This window comes from Vicugna pacos, chromosome 5 (genome assembly GCF_048564905.1).
Source record: "Vicugna pacos chromosome 5, VicPac4, whole genome shotgun sequence".
In the NCBI taxonomy this organism is placed as follows: domain Eukaryota; kingdom Metazoa; phylum Chordata; class Mammalia; order Artiodactyla; family Camelidae; genus Vicugna; species Vicugna pacos.
In genome coordinates this window covers 50,256,989-50,281,705 of record NC_132991.1, presented here as the reverse complement: position 1 = coordinate 50,281,705, position 24,717 = coordinate 50,256,989, and the positions used below count along the sequence as shown (strand labels likewise).

The window sequence follows — 24,717 nt, the reverse complement described above, 5'->3', positions numbered from 1 at the left end:
CATGTGATAACTACGAGATTTTGTATTGGTTGGAGTAGGTAGCTGAGGTGGGGTGAGGACAGGGTAGCTGGAAATGAGGGAGGGAGTCAGGGAACTGAGATTTCAGTGTTGGATGGATGTCTACACGGTGGAAGTCAGTAAGTAGCTGGCACTGAGAGGAAGGCAGGAAAGTTCGTGCATGCAACAGGAACGGTTGGCAGAGTGTTATCTGACAACATGCATTTTACAGGAGGTGTGGTTTTTGAGAGAAGAGGGAGAAGAAGAAATGGTCTGGAAATAGTAATGAGGAATGAGGCAGCCAACTCCCTCACCTCCAGCCTTGTGGTAGGTTGGCTGTGGAAACAAAATCAGCAGTCAGTTATGAGGGCTGCAGGGTTACCTGCTTTCTCTAAGAGTGATAGGTTTCATGTAGAACAAAAAAGAGAAGGGGACCTCTGGAGGCCAGGATGAGGAAAAAGATTTTGCTATTGGCCGGAGTGAATTCCAGGGATCACAGTGGAAGGATTTGAGTGCTAGGGACTTTTCATCCTCAATTTAAATAATTTTGCTTTGGAAAATTCTCAGATACGTTACTTACCATATCCAGAGATAATAAACTGTAATGTGTAGTTCTTCAGAAACTGATTTGATCCTTTACAACATCTGTTTTACAGGAATGGTTTGCAGTGTACGTGGAACTTAATCAGCAAATTGCAGCACTCTTAAATGCTGGGGATGAGGAAGATCTTGTGGAACTGAAGTCACTGCAGCAACAACTTAGTGATGTTTGTTATCGACAGGCCAGTCAGCTGGAGTTTAGGCAGAATCTCTTACAAGCAGCTCTGGAATTTCATGGCGTTGCCCAAGACGTAAGTGTCTACTCTGATTGCTTTTCTTTTCTTCAGATTATCTGAATACTTATCTGCACATCATTTTTGCAGGTTTGCATGTCCCCTAATTATTTTTCCGGAACAATAAAGTAATTTTCTGGTGGGGGAAATAAGATAAATATCTTTGATTAAAAAAATGTTTTTTAATTTAAAATTTTAAGTTATTCTGCATGCAACTGAACTTATTTTTGTCTAAATAGTCCAAACTAATAGATATATTTCATTTTGATACTTTCTCAATGTTCATGCTTTATAACATACATTAAATTGGAAGTTTCAATATTTTTTTACATTCTGCTGACCTGAACATACTTCTTTCTCTTTCTGATGCATGCATCTGTATGTTCTCTTTCAGAAAACATGTATTCTAATTATTTGTCCTTGTCTTTTAACAGCATAGTCTTTTTCAAGTATAATTGTAATAACCTCATTAGATATAAACCTCATTAATCATTAAACACTTTAGATGCTGATTACATCAGGGTTATCTCTTTGGTGTCCCTCTGCTTTAGTTGTCTCAGCAGTTGGATGGCTTATTAGGGATGTTGTGCGTAGATGTAGCACCAGCTGATGGAGCATCGATTCAGCAAACTTTAAAACTGCTTGAAGAGAAGCTGAAAAGTGTTGGTAAGCAGATTTTAAAAATGCTGAAAACATAAGAGTTCTTTTTTAAAGAATTATCATTTCCATAGTTAGACAAGTCAACTTATACTGAATTATGATTATTTATAAGGAACACAGAAAAAATTAGTATAAAAAAGTCTTTATTACCTTAAAAGGTGTAATTTATGCTACAATTTTTATTTCTCATTGTTGGTCAATCACCCTTCCTTCACTGGGCCTTTAGCCTTTCTTGTTTACCCAGCCATATCTACAGGTGCTATGTCTTGCATATAATATGAAGTTATTTGTAGTGCATGTATAAACTGTAATTAGCTGTGAAATGTTCTGTGGTAAACCTTGTATGCCCCAAACTGTGTTTTATGCAAGAGTTTTGTTGCTCTATCCTAACCCTGTGAAAAAATGGTTGGTTTGGTTCTGTGCATTTGTTTCTCCAAACTGGGAATATTGCCAAGGTGACATACTCTCCCAGGAGAGGATGGTGCAGTTTCATTAAGCAAGTTCTCTCACTTGACACCAAAGCCTTTTAAATTTTACTACGGTGGGAAATACGATGAATTTCCCTAGGTCATGACTGGAAGAAGTGGAGAGTGGATGTAAAAATGGGAGGGCAGGGTGGTATTTGTGGTATTGAGAGGGACAGAAGGGCAAAGGGGACTGGAGGAGAAGAAGCAGAAACTCAAGGCAGAGATTTAGTAGAAAATGGTGACACATCATTGAACCAAATTAATTAATTTTGAAGGGACTTGAGGCAGTGAGTTTGAAAATTATGTTTGTACTGTCATTTTATTTACTTATATAGTCTTTAACATAATACGTCTAATACATGTTTAGTATTTAATATGCCAAATGAAGTTTGTTTCAAAATGTCAGTTTTCTTGAGCTATACTTTTCCTTCAAAAAAGAAAAAAGAATTCCAGTGTACTTGCCTAATTTAGAGTCTTTTAAGCCTAAGTGTTACTTCTCTTTGGGTGTAAGCTGGACAGTGGCTATACTCAAAATGTTCAGTATCCTTTTACAGTGAGAATACATTACTTGAATGTTTCAAAGTCTTGCAACTCTTAAACATTTTTTTGAACAAAGTATTTGTCTTGTTCTCCTAAAAATTGGATTATGTAAAAGGAAAATATTGGAATTTTTTCTCTTCAAAATAGAAATTCTCACACACTCTTCCTGCTTTCAATTTTGAAAAGTAATTATTATCTATGGAAATACACCTTTTGGAAATTTTCTTTAGGGAGAATGAATGAGAGGGAACTCCAGTTTGAACCACATTTAAAAGGTTTTTATTGATTAAAGTATCCAGAGGGTTCCATCTCAAGATAGTTTAATGTACCAAAGTTGTTATACTTGGAATCCAAGTACAGTATCTGCTGTAAGGATTTACTTGAGGGAGGGAAAGCATCTCTTGTGTAAGAGATTAAATCTAGTAACTTTTGTTTTAGATGTAGGATTGCAAGGTTTGCGTGAAAAAGGTCAAGGTCTTCTGGATCAGATCTCCAATCAGGCATCTTGGGCCTATGGAAAGGATGTAACCATTGAAAATAAAGAAAATGTGGACCACATACAAGGAGTGATGGAAGACATGCAGCTTAGGAAACAAAGGCAAAGTTTAATGTTAATTTTTGCTAAGACAACATAACATTAAAATGAAAAGTGGTATAATTTATGTTCTATAGTAGGCATGTAGTAGGTTTTTGGTGAATGTAATAATTGTTGTATATAATTGAACTAACAAATCATGATACTTTTTTCAAATAATGAGTACCTTTTCCCTTTTTACTCTCTAGTAAAAATTTCAGTTTTGCTCAGGTATATTCCACTTCATATCCCCAGTGTAGCCTATGACTCTTCTTTCTTCTAAGAAAACCCTTTTTTGGAGAATTTTGCTTTTTCCATTTTCATTTTGTTTTAGAGTTGCTATTAAGACTGCCATCTACATTGATCTGTTTCTTCATCTAAACGTCTCACAAATTGTCACTCATCCATTGTTCTCATTTTTGCTCTAGAAGGGTTAGACAGTATTCTCTGGGTAAGATGATGTTTAGTTTCATTTGATATTTGATATTGAACTAGGAATTTAAAGAATTCTTTGAAGATTCAGTCAGCTATGGTAATTGCAGAGTATTGCAAAGTAAAGGATTAAATTAATATATGCTAGTATACTCAATCTAGCATGATTGTGTGAAATTTTTGCACACTTAGAAATTTTAAGGTCTTAAAGAAAACCTCACAGAAACTCTCCCCCTACATCACAGAGAAAATAGTCATTAGACAAAGTTTTTCTCCCCTCTTATCTACAAACTTATCCTTTCATTATTTATCATCACAAAGGAGGATATAGTTCTGCTCTTATCAGAGCCGCCTCCCACCATGTCTCCTCACTCCATCAACTCCCATTCTCCATTCTGACCCCTGCTTTTCATTAAAATGCTTACATTCCTCCTATTAAAAGAAAGTTAAACAGTTACACACACACATATATATACCTTTCTCTTCAACCCTTTGTCAGGAAAGAGCTAAATCTTTGAAGGTCTAATCTGCACTCATATAACTTGCTCACTACCTCCAGTTTACTGTTCCACCCTTCTCAGTCTGACTTCTACCCTCACTGTTTCACTGAACTTTGTATTGCCACATGTAATAAACGCTTGATCTTGCTCAAAATCCAGGGAATACTTTTGGTCTCGACATTGCTTGACCACTCTGAATAGCATTAGGCACAACTGACTTTTTCTTTCTTCTTGAAACTCCTGACAGCCTTGTCTTCTTTGAAAACACCATTATAGCTCTCATCCTGGCATTCTGTTTCTTCTTGGTTTTCTTCACTGATTTCTTGTCCTCCAGCTAATTTCACTGCTTTCAGGGTTGGTTCTGAGACCAGATTCTCTTATTCCTCTGTCTTCTCCTTGGACAGTCTTCACTACTTTAATGGCTTTCTTTAATATGACTATACTTAGTAGTTCTGGCTCTGACCCAGAAGCCTCTCCTGTGCTTTGGACCCATAATTCCTCTTGCTGTCTGAGTCTTTCCACCTGGATGCTCCATATATTACTTAAAACTAATACATACAGATTAGAATCCTTCTCCTCCAAAACTTGCTCTTTTTCTTTAATTTCCTCTTCAGGTTAAAAATACCATCAGCTGTGGAACATGGGATTTATCCTAAGGATTTATTAAACTCCTTACTCATCCTCATCCCTTACCGCATAATCAAATGCCTGAATTCTGCTCTCTCTGAGTCATGAACATTTCTTTTTTCGTAATCTTAGCTCTTATCTGCCTCTGGCCTTGCTCCTCTACAGTCCGTTTACATAAAAGCAATTTTTGTAAAGCACACTTCTGTGTCACCTAACTTCCTTGTATAAATTTTCTCAGATGAAGTTCAGTCTCTTTGCAATAGTGTGGGAGACCCTTCATAACCCAGTCCTGCACAATCTTACCTCCTTTAACTTTCCCACAGAGCCACACAGTTGTTTGTGCTTTCCTGAATGTGTCATGCTGTTTCATGTATCCATGACTTAGAATGCTTCTTTCTTCATTTTCTGCCAAGTAGATTCCTAGTTAGTCTTCAAGACTCAGGAATGCTTATCTTTGGAAGCTTTTTTTAGATTTCTAAGGCAAGTTTGTTACTTTCCTCCCGATTCTCATACAGCTCCACAATAGTATTTATCATGTTGTTTAAAAGTCTGTCTCCCCAAATGGAACCATGTTAGTAGTGGAGACCACATTTTATATTTTTCAGGCACATTATCCAATACCTGACAACGTGTTGAATATGTGTATAGTATTGCTTTCATCATTGGAGTGTCTTACATTGTCTTTTAGCCTAAGATTTTAAAAATACTTTCCTTCAGTCCCTTGTAGAATTACTTAACCAAGTTGCATTTCAACAATACATTATGGGTTTTTATTGAGGGGTTTCTTACAAAAAAAATAGCCTTAAAGTGACAATGACTTCTCTATTGTTATCAAGATTCTTTAAGAACATCAACTATGGTGGAGCCCACTGCCTCTTGGGCAACTTGGTATTGGTATTTGGTACTGCATTGAGTTTCCTCTGTCCCATCTAAAGTATATAGAACTGCAGGGTAATGAAGGGAATGGATCCGAGCTGAGCTAGATCAAGTCAGCTTAAAAGTGTAATCTGTATATTTTCCAGGCAGACCACGGCAAAATTAAAAAATGCTCTGAATTGTGTTTCTCTACACTCCGAAGTCCATAGTTTCTTTTCTTAAGAACATAGATGGAGGTTTTTTTTTTAAATTAAGAATTAGATATTACTCTGGATAATGTAATATAATGAAAAGTTAATTTTTAAAATTTCCTTTGAGCATCATCCTCTAAATTAATATTTGAGCAACTTTACATTTTTATTTTGAAGCTTGTTTAGCGCTAACTGGCAATGGTTATTTCTTTGGGTTTTAGTGTACTGCTGTGTTTATGCTTTGCTTCAGTATTTTGCAGAATCCATGCTATCCTCAAGAGGGTTTGTGATTCAGTATCATTCAGGTATTTTGAGGTTTTGGTGTAATGTAGATACAGTTATCCTTAAAATTCTTACCAATAAAAATGAAATAGTTGCAGTCTCCATAGTATAGGACTAAGTATTTTAGTTTACTGTAAAACAAGCGTGCCAGATGGTGGTGTAATAATAAATAGTTATCAACAAAACTGAAATATTACCCTGATTTATGTTTGGATTTATTAGATGTGAAGACATGGTAGATGTACGAAGATTAAAAATGCTTCAGATGGTGCAGTTGTTCAAATGTGAAGAAGATGCTGCCCAGGTAAAGATCAATCAGACACATTATGCACTTGTCTTTTCTTAGAAGATTAATTTTACCTATCTATAGAAATGTACTTTTCATGGGCCTAAGAAAGTGAATTTATTAAGTCAGGCTCTAGTTTATCCTGTTGAAATAATGAAGTTTTGTATTCCCAGTTATGTAACTGGTCTCATTTGACTTACCTTCTCAATGAAATGCTCTGTTGAGCTAGAAATTGGGGTTTGTTATTTATTGCTATTGATTTGGTTGTCAGTTATATCCCAGGGTGAAGGCTGATGTAGCACATTGCCTTTTAAACCACAGGAGGGTTTTTAAGCTAGATAAACAATTTGCTATCTTTGTGTAGTTAGCATCAGAAAACGTGGTTCCAGCCTGACATAGAGGAAACTTACTATTTTAAGTAGTAACAAAAATCTACAGTGACATTCCAATAAGATCTATATTACAGAAACACATGATCTTGCATTAATATAAATCATGTAGTAATATTTTTAAAAGAGTGCTTCTCTTTTATAGGTCTGGTCTTTAGATTTTATGTAGCTTGGCATTGAATGAAATAAGCTATTAAGAACTCGGGTTATAACTAATGTGTTAATTAATCACATTGTACTAATCTTTCTTTTTATAAATACGCTGTTTTGATATAAGAAGTAAAGAGTTATGAATCCAGCTTCACTGTTACTTATTTTCATTTAGGCAGTAGAATGGCTAAGTGAACTTCTGGATGCTCTGCTTAAGACCCACATCAGATTGGGCGATGATGCTCAGGAAACGAAAGTTTTACTGGAAAAGCATAGAAAATTTGTTGATGTTGCACAGGTGCGAAACTGGTTATCTTCCTTTTCTACAAACTCGGCGTTTGAATAGCTTTCTGCATGATTGTAATGTAACTTAACCCTCCAAGTCCAGTAGGGTCAGTTATGTTATTCCAGAAATATCACAGAATGAAGAATATGTCAGCTGGTGCATCAAAACTAGCCTGCATAAACTGGAGAGGGATTTTGTTTCCCTGAATACAGGTTCTGTATGCTTCCTCTGGTTCGTCATATGTATTGTGGCATTTTTTAGGCAGTAACTGTTCATTCATGAAAGTTAATGTGAAATATGTGTTAATATCAGTAAATTAGAAACTCAAGTGTCTGTATCTCACCTGTTAGCATAACAACATAGGTTTTTTTTTCATGTAAAAAGTATCTTAATTTATTTTCTGTAATTATTGAATTCACATTGCAACAGTGTGATTTCCTATATAGAATTTTAAATGACCATTTCCACCCACTTGTTTTGATCAGTGAGTGAGCAGACTTTTTTTTTTTGGCCCATGGTACCGAAGTGGGAAAAACAGAATAAGAGAGGAAAGCCTAATAAGAAGAAACTCAACTAAAAATTAACTGAATGTATTGCTTCCCCTTCATTATTTATGCATGCAGATAATTTGTAGTAGTAAGTGCTGATGGAGTCATTCATTATTGATTTCTAGTAGTGTTACTTAATTGCAACCACAGTCCTCCTGCACACCTGTCCATCCCTCTTTTCAGAATTCTTTTATTGTAATTTTATGTTTACTTTGTCTTTTTTAGAGCACTTATGACTATGGAAGACAGTTGCTACAGGCCACAGTTGTGCTGTGCCAATCTTTGCGTTGCACATCTCGATCATCTGGGGATACACTTCCTCGACTGAACAGAGTATGGAAACAATTTACAATAGCATCTGAAGAGAGAGTACATAGGCTGGAAATGGCTATTGCATTTCACTCAAATGCTGAAAAGGTTTGCTTTTTTAAACATGTGGTTTCAATAGTGTTTATTATGTATGTTTAAAATCTGTTAATTTTAATAATGTAATTTTGTGATTAGTCTGTTTTTTAAAAATTTCTATTAATTCCATTATTAAAAGTTTGTTTAGATATAATGTATTGTCTTCGAGTGTCAAAGTCTGTTAGTAATCCATGCTAGTACTGGAGTACCATGGTTAGAGGAATGGAAACCATCCAGTAGTCCTCTGTCAGCAGTGCTTTTCTCCTCGCTAGACCTGATGCCTAGAATGTACTCTCTGTTCTTTCAGGTGTCATAACTCCCATCTGTTTCATTTCGCCAGGAAAGGAAACTTGCTTTGGTGATTGCTACTAATTGTCATCAAATTTTTAAGAGGTCACTTTGTAATTTTGTAGTGTTAAAAGTAGAAACTGTCCAGCTAAAATTATGAGAATAAGGATAAAAATAAAACCTTTTTTATGTGTTATCTTTAAAGATTCATTTTAGAATTTATTATTTAATGAATTTATTAGTCCAAGAAACCAAAAATGAAATATGCTCGGTTATTTGGGCAATTTTCAAGAGAACCTTTTTCTCAACTGCACCGAAGCCTTATTTCCATTCCACAGGGGACCCTTACTATGTGGTTAACTTTGTTTGGATCTGTTAACAGTGAAAGTTTATATGTAGGGAATGTTCAGTACAATTTAAGACACTTAAGAGAAACCTAAGATGTAAATGTGATAGCTTTAGTCCATAGAGCAGAAGAGATGTTGCCAGGAACCTCAGGAATGAGGTAGTCTCTGTCTGTGTTATGCAGTACCTTTGCTGGGAAATGTCCATAGTTAACTCTTTCTGAGCTGGTCACTTACTCTACCGGTATGTGTTTTAGTTTAAAATGGGCCTAATGATGATAAATGAAAGTATACAAAAGGGCTTGCTTGTCTGCTGATTGTTTTAATGAAAACTTTTTATTGAAGTATAGCATAGAAAAGTGTACAGCTCAAAAGTTACACTCAGTGAATTTTCAGAGTGAGCACACCTATATAATCAGTGCACTATTCAAACAACAGAACATTACCCGCACCCCAGAGGCTCCCTGCCCTGTCTTAATCACACTGCTTCTGCTGCCCATTCCAGGGTGACCACTGGCTTAATTTCTAACACCACTGATAACTTTTTAAGATACTGGTTTTTAAATGTGTCTGCAGGACATTTTAAAACCTAAATCTCTGTAAGAGGTCATGTAAGAATGAATATGGTTGAGAGTTTTTTCATAGAAAATTAATATTCCAATATTTTTCAGCAATTTAGCCTTTATCATGCTTACAGTAAGCTCCACTTAAGACTATATTTTATTGCACCAACCTATGTAAAGCTTTTTGTTATCAGATACTATTTTTCTCTTGAGTGTGTTCTGTTTTATACCATTAAGCATAAATCCAACCACAGCTATAAGCTAATTATATAGTACAATGTTTGGGAAAATATTTAAATTGAATCTAGACTTTCAGAATATGAAAATGTCCTTTATAAGTAAAGCTGAAATAAACATAATTGGATTAATTAAAGTATAATGCAAAAAAAAAGTTCGAAAAATACTTTCTTTCCCCCAACTTTTGCAGTTTGTTTTCTTGTAGATAAATTTTTAAAATTATTCTTATTTTTAATCTGGAGTGTATCTTAGACTCATAGCACATCTCTGTTCAGACTAGCAACTCTTCCAGTGCTCACTGGCCATATGAGCCTGGTGGCTGCTATATTGACTAGTGTGGGTCAGTACCTATAGACTTAACTATTACACATTTCAGCATTTTCTTTTCTTTTCTTTTCTTTTCTTTTCTTTTCTTTTCTTTTCTTTTCTTTTCTTTTCTTTTCTTTTTTTTCTTTTCTTTTCTTTTCTTTTGTGCCTTTTAAGTTTAAATGGTAATTGTTAAGGAAAAAAAATATCAAGGACTATAAAACTTCCTGTATTTGAATGATAACCTTATCAGTTTACATCAGTTAACTCAAATCAGCAGATCTGTTTTTAAAATAGCTGAAAAGTTTCTAGCTAGGTCATCACATCAGTCATGTGTTTGTACTTGGAGTATATGTTGTTAGTGTTTATGTTTTCTTTCATTTTTGAAGTCTCTAAGCTCTTTTAGGTCAAGTTCTATATCTCATTTCACATCCCAGGCTGCTACATCTACATAAAGTAAGTGTTCAATAAATAGTTGTTTAATGAATGACAGAATACTACTTCTTAAGCACAGTTTGAGCTTAGTTTCCAAATGGTAGTCTAGTATTATTTTTTCCTGGAACTCACTATAGACCTTTTTGTACTCCAATTATATTATTAGTAGGGATTATATATTTCGTTTTGTTTGAATTTCTTGAGCCAGCTTTGTCAATAAGAGATCAAACTTCTACAGCAGCATACGTGAAGATGCTGAGGACAAAACTAAAACACCTTCAGTCTGCTGAATTTGCATGAACTTGATTCCCTTTCTGTGTCTCTTGATTGATGTTGCACTTTTATTTATTGCAGATTTTGCAGGACTGTCCAGAAGAGCCTGAAGCTATTAATGATGAGGAGCAATTTGATGAAATTGAAGCAGTTGGAAAATCACTTTTAGATAGACTGACTGTTCCTGTAGTTTATCCTGATGGGTATGATACATGTTCTTATAATTTGTCTTTGTATCACTAAGGTCTTAAAGTGATGTCATCAAGAGAAGAAAATCTAGTTTTTTAAAAGCCAAGTAAATTAGCTTTGGTCCACATCTTTAATTTCTACAATAGATTAGTTTAAAATGAAAAATCCATACTTGGCTCTTAACAACAGTAGCAGTTGGTACTTGATGCTGTCAAATGTATTGCTTCTTAATAGCTTGCTGTAGAAGAAAGATCACTGACTGGGTTGACATCCTGGGTTCTAGCCTTGACTATGCTGATAAGAAGTTGGGGGACTTCGGGTTTCATTTAGGGAAGGGACTGATGGTTAGTGAGCTCAAAATATATTCCAAGCCCTGAGTTAAACACTTCACCCTTACTACTTTTGGCCAAACAGTGCTAGGCCAGTACAATTAATCCTGATTTCCAGATAAAGAAACTGAAGCTCAGAAAGATTAAGTAAGGAGCTCAGGATTTCATAGCTTCTATGTGGAATTAAAATACAGTCTCAGGTCTGTCTGGCTCCAAACCCATTCTTTTTTCACTGTCTTATATGGTCTAATTTCTTCATTTGTAAAAGGATGGGGTCATGACTCCCATGTTCCTTTCCATTTCAGATAGTCGATGATAGAAATAAAAAATAGTCTCATGCAAATAAGTGGACTGGTAAATAAATCAGAAGGAGCTTTATCCCTGAGGAGGTAGACCTTCTCAGTGAAAATAATATAGAGATAATCCAGAGGGTATTTAATTCAAAGAATAGAGAAACCAAACCATTAAATAAACTATCCTTATACTGGAATATAGTGTAGTGGATACAGTTATGGGCTCAGGAACCAGATTTGTTGGGTTTAAATCTCAGCTCTACTGTTTACTAGCTGTGACATCTTGGGCAAGCCACCTAACCTTTCTGTGTCTCAATTTCCTCATCCAAAAATAGATACATATTATTCATACCTCCTTAGGTTACAGGGGTTAAATGAGCTAAATGTATGTAAACAACTTAAATCTGACACATGGTCAGTGCCACTCGTACTGTGTCATGAACTGAAGATGATTGTTTGGAATTGATACTGAGAAGATACAACTTTATTCCCATGAACGAATATTATGCATAGTCTGTACTTCGATAATCTCTACTCATACCTAAATTTGAACAATCAGAAGTAGCCTAAAGTCTTGTTGTACGTCTCCAGTGTATAAAAGATAATACAACAGTAGCAGTTGGTACTTGATGCTGTCAAATGTATTGACAAATGTCAAATAAAAATCTAACAATTTGTAAATTGAGCCAGTATCAATATTAGTAGGGTGCTTCTGGTTGTTCCCTTCCAGAACACCCCCAAACCCTATTTCTGCATTTCACAGACAGTTGTCACATAGTCAGTTTCTCATTCTACTCAAGTAAGTCTAGGAGCATCTACCCCTGGTGTTTTTGTTTTTCTTTCTTTTTTTAAATGGAGGTAATGGGGATTGAACCCAGGACCTTGTGCATGCTAAGCACACACTTTACCACTGAGCTGTACCCACTTCCCTACCCCTGGTATTTTTCTTGGGTTTCTTCTCCTGTGTTCCACAGTTTGTGTGTCATTTTCATTTTTAAGGTAAAAGAGTAAGGTAATGCTGTATGTTCAAATTTTACAACTACCACCTTTAATATTTAGAATTGTTACTTTATTCCCTTTTATATCTTAATCTATTTATGCTGTGTAAAGTTTGTTGGACAGTAGGTTTAGTCAGACTTCTCTTTTGTAACATTCTCCTAGAAAAATAAAAGAACTTAAATTAGATGGTCTTTCTGGATTCACTGCTTAAAGACCCAGGTTCAAATCCTGGTTTTCCCACTATGTGATTGTAGTTAAATCATTTAATTTTCCAGGCCTTAGTTTTCTGATCTAAAAAATGAAGAGCTTCACCACATTATTTCCACAAACTCTCGGAGCTCTAAAAGATTCTGTGACTCTGAATTACAAGAAATTTGCAAATAGGATAAAATTAAATGATTTTACCTATTAATGTCTCAAATGATGGCTTAACATTAAATGTATATTTTACTTGCCAGCTAGATTAGATAATTGGTGTTCATAGCCCTTAGCACGGAAGTACACATACAAATTTTACATTTGTGTATGCTTATGGGCCCCAGGTTGAAAGCAGAACATCACTATTGTAGTGTTTTGTTTATTGTTGCATTGTTTGGTTTATTAAGATGATCATAAGTACACATGATAAGACATTTGTACCACTAATTATTTTTCTCAGCATGTCTTTATATATTTTATGCCATTTAAAAAAAAAAGTTTCTCCTACCGAATTGCTACTGAAAGATAAACAGTATGGTCTGCAAATGAACTAACGCCATATCATGTAGGTAATATTTATGGTAATTTTTGCTTCCTTTTGCATTCACTTCAGTCAGTGGATTTGTCTTGATCTGATTGGGGGTTTTCTGTTTTGATTTTTAGAACTGAACAATATTTTGGGAGTCCAAGTGACATGGCCTCTACTGCAGAACACATCAGAGACAGGATGAAACTAGTTAGTCTCAAAAGGCAGCAGCTGAGACATCCCGAAATGATGACTACAGAGAGCTAATAGCTACCTTCTTCCCACAGATCCTGCAGTTCATGATGCCGCATGTCGTCAGCATTCTACAGCATTCGCTACAGTACTTTAAGATGCATTTCACAGCAGGATAAGCCTCATTTCTTTCCATTACACATTTCTTGCTACATGTTAACACCTTGCAAATACCAAGACATAATTATTTAACATGCTTTGAGACCATAGACTCCAAGTATCTTAAAAGAAGGAACTGTAAACATTGCACTGAAAACTTGCTTTAAAGCTTTACCTGACATGTCAGTTTGTAGATGAACAACTGATAATAAGCTTTGAATGGTGCTAATAAGAGTTTAGGAATTCTCTATATAAAAAATGGTTGCCCTTCCTCCCCAGGTGATGTAGTAAATTTAGACTGTAGTTAAACTGTTATTAGTAGACGGTGGTGTCCTCAAAATTTTCCTTTGTAATTCTTCTTCAAAATTGCGTTATTTTTATTGTGTCAGTATGAAGAAAACCTTCAGATCTTTGATATATCATATTCATTAAAAGACATTTCCTATTTGTATTGATAATGTATTAAAAGTTGTTTGTGCTTAATAAAAGACTTCTTTTAAACATCTTATTTAATTTGGTGGTTATATCCTATTTCCAAACATGAGTGCCTTATTTAAAAGGGCATTCTTAGGGTTGTGAGGATGGTTTAATATTTGATAATTTGTTTTTCATGTTGATTGCATGTATTTTAGCCAGAAATCTCATATGTAAGCATGTGTATATAATAAGCATGTTTTATCATGAAAAATTGTTAAGAACAATTTAGATCTTTAAGAAGTTATGAATGGAGTACTATTTCTAATTTTTCTCATCTTCAACTTGAAAAAATATCCAAATTATTAACTACCCTGAAGATATTTTGTCTTTGGGGGAGGAGGGCTGGGGAAGGTGGTGTATAAGTTACTTAAGTATAATCCTTTATATCAGAGTAATCTTTCTGGAACTAAACATAGCAATTGTTAATAAAATTTAATTTCTCATGACAGACTAGAAGCAAGATTCTGAAGTAGTCTAATAACAAAAATTGTACAAGTCTTTTAGGATTAAAATTTATAAAACGTGCTTTTAAGTTTATAGTAAGTTTAAAATCATAAAATATGTGTAATTTTTGTGTTAATTTTTATTTCAGAAAATGTTTTTGAGAAAGATATTTTGTAGTCTGTGGTCAATACAAAATTATGCAAAGAATTGTATGCTGGTTCCTTTTCGTTGTCTACAAAAATGCTCATGTATCTTCCAATGCAAAAAACTTCCTCTGAGCCTGCTGGTTATCTCCAGGTTTCTTCACTGCCAGACTTGGAGAAACCCGTATTCATTGCCTCTACATCCTCATCGCTCACTGCTCAGAGCAGCATCTGGCAGTCTGGTTTTACACAGCACTGCAGTGAAACGGTTCTCAGTGGGCTCCCAGTTACTGAATTGAATGATTTTTTTTTTCCCTTCTGTCTGCATCCTTTGTTCATTTCTGCCTCTGCAACATTTATATCATTGAGCAGCCCTTCTTAGACAGTGTCTTCCTTCAGGTGTTATCTTCTGCCTAAGTATAGTCACATAGCTCTTATTTAAAATGTGTCTACTAAAACGTGCTCTCACAGCTTCTGTCTTTACAGTGCTTCTGGAGGTATCTCATCCTTCGGCTTTCTTTTTTATCCCAGTGTCCTATGTTACGTATCTGGTCCAAAGTTCTAAACCTGTACTTGCAACTCCTGCTTGACATTGCAACCTGGGTGAAGTTATTAATTGTATTTTTCACCTTTCTCCTCTTTGATAATTTTGGTTAAAGATGTAGCCTTTCTTTAAATAGTCACACATGCCAGATAATCTGAGGGCCACATTCAGCTGCTCCCTCTTATACTGCCATTGAGTCTGAGAACATCCAGGAAGTTTTTTCTATGTTTAATAATCCTCTCCGTCTTTTAGGTCATAACTTCTGTGAGTATGAGCTTTTGTGATTCTTCATTTCAGTCTACATGATGGTGCTAATCACATGCTACAACTGTTCATGTCTCTACCTGCTACATTATAAGCTCTTTTGAGGGAAGGAATCTTGTGGGACTTCTCCAATTCCCAGCCATTTGCTCATGTGTAATAACTGCTCAGTTCCCCTGTATGTGAATGCATGTTCTGTTGTAGGCATTAGTGATAATCCCTCTTATATTGTAGTCTGAAGTATGTTTTAAACAGATTTCCTAAAGTTAGGGCTGAGTTATGAGTGAATCTACTCATCAGGAAGTCATTTGGTATTTTAGATGCTTAGATATTAGCTGATTTAGATACCTAGTTATAGTCAAGATCTGTTTCTTCTACTGAATTCCAGAGTAATTAGAATGTTTTTATTAAAGACTATGCCAGAAAGGAACTGGATTGTAAGTAATGAGACTCTTTAGTTCTACCATCAACTCACCTACTTATTGTCAAATGAGTTAATTTTTGTATGCCTTAAGCTGTCCTACCTACAGCAAGAGTAAAATAAGGCACACCTGGAATTTGCATATTTCAAATGAAGATGAATATGCTTTTAACGTAGTAAATATTGTTGCTTTTCATTTGTAACTTTGCTGCTACTTTCTATATGTATATCTGTATATACATAGACAGTTATGAATGAAAACCCAACAATGCCCTAATGTGATTTTGTTCATAGAGTCACAGTTCACAGTTCACTTAGAGTGCCTGTGAAGGAAGTGACTGCAGTCTGTTTGAAATCAACGTTGGCCTGCAAATACAATGGGGAAAGAACCATCTTTTCTAGTTGGTATATGGCACAACTTGCCACATTATTTTAGTGCATCTCAGGGAATTACTGAAGAGTTAATTGGGCTAGCTTCGTTTTGTTTTGGTCTGTTATCTTTTGCTTTTGTGTTGTGCATTTGTTCCTGTGTAAGCTCAGTATATAAAGGCAGTTTTGGCATCCGTTTGTGAAGAACGGAGCTTTGATGAACAGAGTTAAGATGCGAAGGTAACTTTATCTCAGATAAAATTGACTTTGTTCCCAGGCCTGGTTGTTGATGATCTTCCTCTGCTAGGTGACTTCCTGGTAGTGTTGATAAAACTGTGCAGCCTGCCAGCCAGGAAGTCGATGGCAGTTCGAGGCTTCCTTGCTGTGTAGAAGAATGGGTATTTCTCTCACTTTATAGGCCTTTAAATTGGCTACTGCTCCCAAGTGTTATCTACTATTAACGTGTTTGTTGTTTGTTTAATTACCCTGTCAGTTGACATACGGAGTGTGCTACTTTAGTGTATTAGTATTAATGTAGTTAGTGGCATACTCCTTAATAGGAACATGGCAATTACTTTTCTGATAGTGCTCAATCCTACTCTCTGATCTAAACCCATTGTAACCAATGGCATGATTGTGAGATTAGTTGAACCTGCCTCGCTGTGCATTCTGCATTTGGAGAAGGAATTCAGAATTCTCTGCTACATTGTAAGTTCCTTGTCAGAGTCGATACTACTGTGTGCTCTTCCCATCCTCACAGGTCTGTAGTAAAAACGCTGTGGTTACTAAAAATTAAACATAGTATAGTTGCTAAATTCTTCCACATCTTGAGCCTATTGAAAACGGTATAGGAAATTATGATACATGGGTAAATATCTTCAGTGACGAGTTGTGTGATTGAGGTGTTTTTGTTAAACCCCCATGGCTGACCAGTTAACCTAATTAGCAAGCTTAATCAGTGTTAAGTTTTGATTCTAAAAATAAAAAGTTTCAATTGGGGTGGAAGATACGCTTCTGGTATGTAGGGCAGCACATACCTTGATGAGGCAAAATGAAGTACAGATTATCACATGACGTTATGACTTTAGTGTGTGCTACAGAAAATCCAGGTTTACCTGAGAAGAATAAATAATGGCAGGAATAGTAGAGAAAATATAAAGGTTAAAATAAGAACTGTAGTGAATATAATGAAAAGAGTTTGAAAGTTTAAATACCTGGCTTCAGAATCTGGCTTTGCCATTTACTGAGCTTGGTAAAAATCACTAAACAACCCTGGGTCTGTAAAATAGAGAAGTCACATTAAATAATTTCAAGAATGAGATACAATCATGTTAAAAATGTTGAAAACTAAAATGTTCGAAATGGAAGGTATCATTGCTATAATTACCTTTTCAGAATAGAAAATGGAGCATTCTTAATCTTGCTCTTGTCCCACATGACAAGCATAGGGAAAGGTAACATCTGTGCTCACTTCCTGATGCTCCATGTCCCTTAATTCAAAACTATATACTGAAAATACCAAGGATGGGGTCAGTGAGCACATCAGTAAATAACAAGATGCTCAAATCTGACAAATTAACTCTTTTATGACAGGACGATAGACCAGCCAGTTGGAAGACAAGTGAGGAATATCGTCTATTTGTGGCTGACAGGACAGGACAATTCCATTAATAAGTAAGTAGAAAGTAAGTGGCATGCTCAAGAATGGATCTTAGTGAGTCAGCACCAACCTGCAGCAACAAGACCACAAATCTGACCACTGTTAGTGCTGTTGCGGTTGGAGAAGAGCAGTCTTGGTAACTTGACTAGTAGCAATAACAGAAACAAACTGGTCCTATCATGGAGACTGGCAGAAGTAAGATGCTCCATGGAACAGCATAAATACAGGGGAATGCTGAAGACTGGGAGGGGCTCGTAGATAATGACGCTGAATAACATGACTGTACTATTTTAAAGCAGACTTGAAAACTTGAAAAAACTAGTCTATGTGCTTCAAGAAAAAGCAGAGCCTGTCCTAGAACATGAAGAACTTAGAAATTGCAGGCAAAGCCAGAGCCATGACTACGTAGTGTGAAAGCAGTAAGTAAATTTTTAAGAGAATCAAGATTATTTTTGTTAGAAAACTCTTTGGAGGCAATATACAACAATACCCATGTATAGTGATATAGGAATTCTTAGCAAATAACTAAAAATATTTATGTACTGCTAGTTCTTACGAGCAGTATTGTTATGGATCTTAAATCAGGCATGTGGAAAACTACTACTGACAGAAGACTATTGAAGTCTGAAGCCGTTTTAGTGAATCTCAAGGTGCCACCTTAGAAGTATTTACAAGTCAAATGCCATCTCTTTAGAGTGACCCCCAAATGTGCCCCTCTTTGGAGAGAGAGGCGAATGATTCAGAAATCAGGGCCTGTTTACTGTGTTCAAGCCTCACGTTATGTTTTGGGTCTACACGTTTATTACAGTTACCCTGATTCTTTCTCAGTTTTAGAAGTCAGGGTAAAAACAATCTCTGCTTGATTTTTTCCCTGAAGAGAGTGTGTGGTGGTGTTTTTTTTTTTAAATCTTAATTCTGACTCTTAACGTTAGTTACACAGCCAACAATGATCACTGTATATATTAACATTTTTTTTAAGGTGTGAGGAGATCCATATATTTGACAATTTTCAGCCAGCATAGATTTGAGAGCTGATTGCTCACCTCACACTCCGGAATATCCTTTCACAAGCTCAAGTTTCTAAATGGACACTATTGGGAAGAGTTTGATGATTATGTTGCTGTGAGATCAGTAATGAAATCCTCAGCATTATTTGGTAAGCATTGCACCCTGAGTTTTTCCCCTGTTTTATTATAACGTACAAAAAAGTTAAAATTTTACAGTGTACTTACCACCCAGATGCTAGTTAGCATTAACTATGCTTTATCACGTCTGTCCACCTATCAGTTCATCAAATCCAGATTATTTTTAATGCATTTTAAATTGCAGAAATCTCTACACTTTCTACTGTATTTAGCATACATATTATTCAGTAGAGTTCAGTATTTGCTTACATTTTAATTTTGATGTAAAGTGAGCATACAGTGAAATACATAAATTTTACGTGTGTATCTGCTGGGTTTTGGCAAGTGCATACAGTGCTAACAAAATGCAAAATGTTAGAAAATTCCCACATGGCCATTCCAGTCAGTTCTTGTCCCCACGCCACCCCCTACAGGGAACCACTGTTCTTTTTTTTCCTACCATAAATCAGATTTGTTTGTTCTAGATCTTTGTGTAAATAGAGTCACACAGCATGTCCTCTTTCTAGATGGCTTCTTACCATGTTTTGGAGATTTATCTATGTGTTTGGGTATGTTATGTTAATAGTTCATTCCTTTTTTTTTTTATTGCTGAGTCGTCTGTTGTATGACTATATTACAGTTTATCCATTATCCTATTTATAAATACGTGGTCTGTTTCCAGTATTGGTAATTATAAAGCTACTCTGATTATTCTTAACATAAATCTTATGTGAACATAGGCTTTCGTTTCTCTTGGATGAATATCTAGCATTAGAATTTGTGTCATAGGGTAGTTTTAAAAGAAACTGCCATAGCTTTTTAGTGTGGTTGTGCTGTGTCCTGGGTTTTAACTATATTTTGGATGTGTAAGTTGTTAACTAATTTTATGACCCATATTTGAAATATGAGAAGTAGGTTTGGAATAGAAATGGCATTTTTATAGTTGGCAGTTGATGTCATTTGAGGGAAGCAAATGCCTGTCTGCCCAAAACAGTTCCCCAAGTGGTTCCTATCCCTGAAATGTTAGCATTGGTTTCACTCCTTGAAAGATTAAAGCACTTACCCAAACATGGTGATATATTAACTATAAGAAACAGCACTGGTTTGTTATATTACTAACTTTTGCCACCCATTTTCAGTAGGTAAAGTAAGACTGGTAACTGAACAGAAAAGATTATTTCTGTTCAGTAAGGGTAGAAGGGACAGTAAAAACATGTACGGCTAGTCAGTCCCAGGTACAGCAATGTGAGAGAACCATCTGGACAGGGAAGTCCTCCAAATGGTGGTCAAGAAACCAGAAAACTGGGTGGGGAGAATTCTACCTCAGAGTTGTGCATAGGGGATAGCTATGTTTTTGCAGGATATTTTAACCTTTGCAAGTCATATTTTTAATTTTGTCTTTTCAGTACCACCCAGCTATAGTTATTTCACACCCCAGTGACTTCTATCCACTGTGTCTCACCCTCTCTGCCTGTTCTATTACATACTGCGGTTATCTGTATAAGCCTGTAAAAGTATAATCATATGTACGTTTCCAGTGCTTGTGTTCAAAGATTTATGTATGGTCCATCCAATCTTTCCTATTCAATTTTTAAGGGCTGGGATATTTGGCTTCTACTGTAAATCCTTATAATGTTCCATACATTGTATATGCAATAAAAATGTTAAAAACTATAATTAATGGCAGCAGATTTTGATATGTATTTCCTTGTTATGTTATCACTTTGGACATTAAGTTTGGTTTCTGTTAATAAAGAATGTTCATCAAATCTAGGGAGAATTAAGTTATACTGGTCTCTATAACATAATCTCGTGAATTCAGCATCTTTGAATCTGTTCACTTTTTTCGTAAAACTTTAAATTTTTTTCTAACAATATTCTCTCTCTCTCTCAATCTTTGATTAAAGCAAAAATGTAACTCCTTTATTCTGAAATAATCTGGAGTCTTAGAAGATAGACTAAACACACTTTCCCTTGTGCCTCTCCTATCTTCAGCAGCTCCCATCCTATGTTCCCACAGGCCTAGCACAGAAACTCAGGGCTTTCTCTGAGTCCTACATTGTCAGAGATTGTTAGGTTCTGATCACAATAGATAGTGGTTACATTTCTTTTGTTCCTAACAAGAAGATCATTTTTAAGACTGAAAAGACAGATGTGTATCTGGGATAGGGGAATACACATTAAAACAAAGTTGGCTATACTTAAAATAACACAATCATATTATGCTAAACATAATGACAGCTCCAGAATGGCTACTGGGAATTTAGAGTTGCCAGAATTTGGAAGTCAGCAAGCCTGACTCCTTGTCCAGTGACTTTAAGTGTATTTGAATGACAGTTGAACATGTGAGCAAAATGTGTATATGAAAAAGAATGTAACTTTATTATTAATATTTTCATTTAATCTCCCATTAGACACAATGTATCCACAAAGTTGTTCCACCTTCTGTGTAAAGTGTACACAGAAGTATTCTCATAAGCATAAACTCTTTCGTGAAAGTTAAAATGAGCACAAGAAATACTCAGTTTTTGTCAGGACAGGAAGGGAGAGAATTAGAGTGATAAGAAGTCAAAAGTATCTAATAAAAAAAATAGATGGGAAAACTGGAAAAGAAGCAAACTATAACTTAACTATCTTTGGAAGTTTACCTTCTACTTTAATTACTTTGACTATTTTATTAAAAGAATCTAGTCTTCAAAAGATTGTTATAAATATGTTTATAAAACAACAAAAAGTTGAAAACAACCCAAATGTTTAAATAAATTTATCCTGTATAGAATATTATACCACTGAAAATGTTGTTATAGAAGTATATTTATTGAAGTTGTTAAAAGTGTACTTATTGAAAAGGAAAGATATTCATGGTGTATTATTGGGTGAAAAAAGGCACATTCCAAAACTATAGAAATATGATTCATTTTACAAATAAAAATAGCTGTTTATAGAACTTGCATATGTTATCTTTGAGATGTGGAATTAATAGATCATAATTTTCTTTGTTACTTTTATTTTCTGGCTTTTTGTTAAAATGAGTGTTTTTGAAAGAGCTTCTAAGTATAAAAGGCCTAGCAAGTATATTCTTGTATTCTGAAATATCTGTTGCAAGAATTCTCAAGGTGAAGTAGGAAAAAATACATATGAAAATCTAGGGGGGTAGAATTTTAAAATTCAAATCAGTATAACTTTCATTTTCAAAATTCTACAAAAAGTAAATATTGAAGTCTTAATGTCTGAGATATGCAGAAGATAGCATCATGGCTTTAAATACCTTGAGAAAACAACGTGCATTGAACTCTGCTTACATCTCTCTCTTCAGGTCTATTTCAAATTATTTTGTATAGGACAAAACTGCATTTTAAGAATGGACAAGCAAAGAAAATATTCTGTATGGAGATTTCAGTGATAACTCTGTTGCTGCAGGTTGATAATGAAGCCATGCCTGTATTGGAAAGGTCAAGTACCTCAATCCCAGGATCACGTTTTCCTCCAAACCCCTGAAGATAAGTAATCTTGCCAATGTCTATTCTTAGTCAAAATGAAGAGTAGAAGGAAACATGAGTTAGTAGCAACACTTGACATTCCTGTTTTTCTAGTCCATTTTATTCTTCTAACCAGAACACTCTCAGAATAGGACTATTAGCTCTACCTGGTTGTCTACACAGTTGCATCTATGAGGAATTCCTGTATTGTTGACAGGACAAGGCTTTCTTAGAGTCTTGTGTTAGAACTTGGAACACATTTTCCCATTAAAATGATTAAAATGCAACTGGTCTCCTTCAGATACATTATGGATTAAGCAGGCTACTCTGTTGAATGACCTAGAAATTTAGTTAGGATTAATAATATTACTGTATGTTGCAAGTTGTGAACACCTGACCTACCAGTAGATTTTTAGAATGTATTTATTATTTGGAAGCTGCTTTTGTGCTAAGAAAATGTTTAGAGCTCATAAATCATAAAGATGCCTCTCAGGTAATTAGGATATAAACATAGATTAAGTTTCAAAGGAGCAGCACAGTACATTATAAACATGTGGTTAGAACTAGAACATGTGTTCTAGATCAGTGTTTATGAAACTGGACCGTGCCCACAATCAACTGGAGATCTTATTAAAATGTAGATTCTGAATCAGTAAGTCTGGGATAGGACCTGAGGTTTTGCATTTCCAAGTTTTCCAAGTGTTGCCAATGCTGCCAGTCTGCAAACCACACTTTGGATTGCAAGATTCTAGAATATCTTATAAAAATTTAATATGGACACTTTTCAGAGACATTGATTATCTTTCAAATTATCTCATTTCTGTAATTTAAAAGAATGCAGATGTGGCATTTTGGGAAGTATGTAAAATAATTTTAGTGACCTCAGAAGTCAAATATATTTATGAAATCACCAGGTTCAGGAAAAGTATATGGTAAATTTTAGCAAATTCACAGTGAATCCTGAACTTATATTTCTACTGTCTCATGACTGAGGGATGATGGTGGTCAACTGTGCCTTTTTGCTTTATTCTTTTAAATTATGTTTAATATAATAATAAAGTGTAGTTATTATTTTTTAAAAAGTACTCTAGGAAATACATAAAATATTCAGAGTAAAAACTGCCCGTAAGTCATCAATGCAGAAAACCCACTTAGTATTTGATGCATTTCCTTTGTATATCATCTAACAAGATTATACCACTATTTAACTTTAGTTTCTGATTTTTACAACATTGTAACAAAATTTTCCCATTATTAATATTTTCCCTGTGTAAGTCAATATCTGTGTAATATTCAGTGATAAGTAGATATCATAACTATTATTGCTATTTGGCAAACATTTTTTCATTCCTTCTTTTTCTTTCTTAATGCTATGATAAGTAATGCTACAGTGAACATCCTTGTACTTAATTTTGATTGCATCTGTCCTTGAGATTGATTCCTGAAAGTGGAAACATTGGTTTGGAATGTATCCATATTTTAAGGCTTTTGATAGTTATAACCAAATTGCTTTCCAGAATGTTAGGCAAATTTATGCTTCCCATCAAAAGCTACAGTGCCCATTTCATGGCACTCCTTCCAGTACAAAATGTTACTGATAAAAACTCTTAACTGCCAGTGAGGGCAAAAATAATTTAATAATTTAGTAGTATTCATTGTGTTTCCCGTTGGTGACTTGTCTATTATTATTTTTGTGTACTTTTCCTTTGGAGTCTTATCATTTTTCATTTATTTGTAGAAGCTTTTTATACAACAAGGGTAATAATCCTTTATGATACTGAGAGCAGTACTGTTTGTAGTTTGTCATTTTTTTTAATCTTTATGAATTTTGGTATGTTAGTATGTTTATTTTTATAGTGAAATCTGTTAACTAACCTTCATTTTGATTTCTTACATTTCCTTAAAGCTTAGAAAAATTCGTCTCCTTCAGCTTAAATTTTGTTTTCTTGTGCATTTTTATTTTTTACTTTTAAATACAAAAGCAATTTTGGTACATTATGTGAGATAATGATCTAATATGATAGATTTTTCTAAATATCAAGTGTTGTAAACATTACTTACTGAATAAGCTGTATCTCTCATTGATTTATGGTACTACTTTGAAAATACATTGAGTTCTTAAGTTTCTTGGGCCTGCTTCTGGGTTAGCCGTTCTGTTCTTTTGACGAGTATATCTAGTCTTCTGCCAGTACCACACTGCTTTTAGGATTTTTTTGGAAACAAAACAAAAATCAGAAGTTCTTCTTACAGCATTACATAGAAGCAGATTTTACCTATTCAGATAATTTTTTTGGTGGCATAAGTAAATAAAGAAAACCTCGCTGAATGAGTATAGATATCGGCAGATTTAGAAGAGTGAAGAAAAAAAGTTATATGCTTTAAGATGATTAAGACAGAAGAAGAAGGGAAGCAAAGAAACAG

General features: G+C 34.8%; 1 protein-coding gene across 7 annotated transcripts in view; it reads left to right on the top strand.

Annotated features, from left to right (window-relative positions):
- SESTD1 (SEC14 and spectrin domain containing 1) overlaps positions 1-14,502 on the top strand; it is a 222,665-nt gene extending 208,163 nt beyond the window's left edge. For all 7 annotated transcript variants that reach the window (XM_072961233.1, XM_072961234.1, XM_072961235.1 and 4 more), the window contains 8 exons: positions 654-848; positions 1,382-1,496; positions 2,936-3,095; positions 6,202-6,283; positions 6,980-7,102; positions 7,864-8,055; positions 10,571-10,692; positions 13,161-14,502. In XM_072961233.1, the coding sequence (XP_072817334.1) occupies positions 654-848; positions 1,382-1,496; positions 2,936-3,095; positions 6,202-6,283; positions 6,980-7,102; positions 7,864-8,055; positions 10,571-10,692; positions 13,161-13,290 (1,119 nt within the window). In that variant the 3' untranslated portion in view covers positions 13,291-14,502. The remainder of the gene's footprint in view (positions 1-653; positions 849-1,381; positions 1,497-2,935; positions 3,096-6,201; positions 6,284-6,979; positions 7,103-7,863; positions 8,056-10,570; positions 10,693-13,160) is intronic.
- The last annotated feature ends 10,215 nt before the right edge of the window (positions 14,503-24,717 follow it).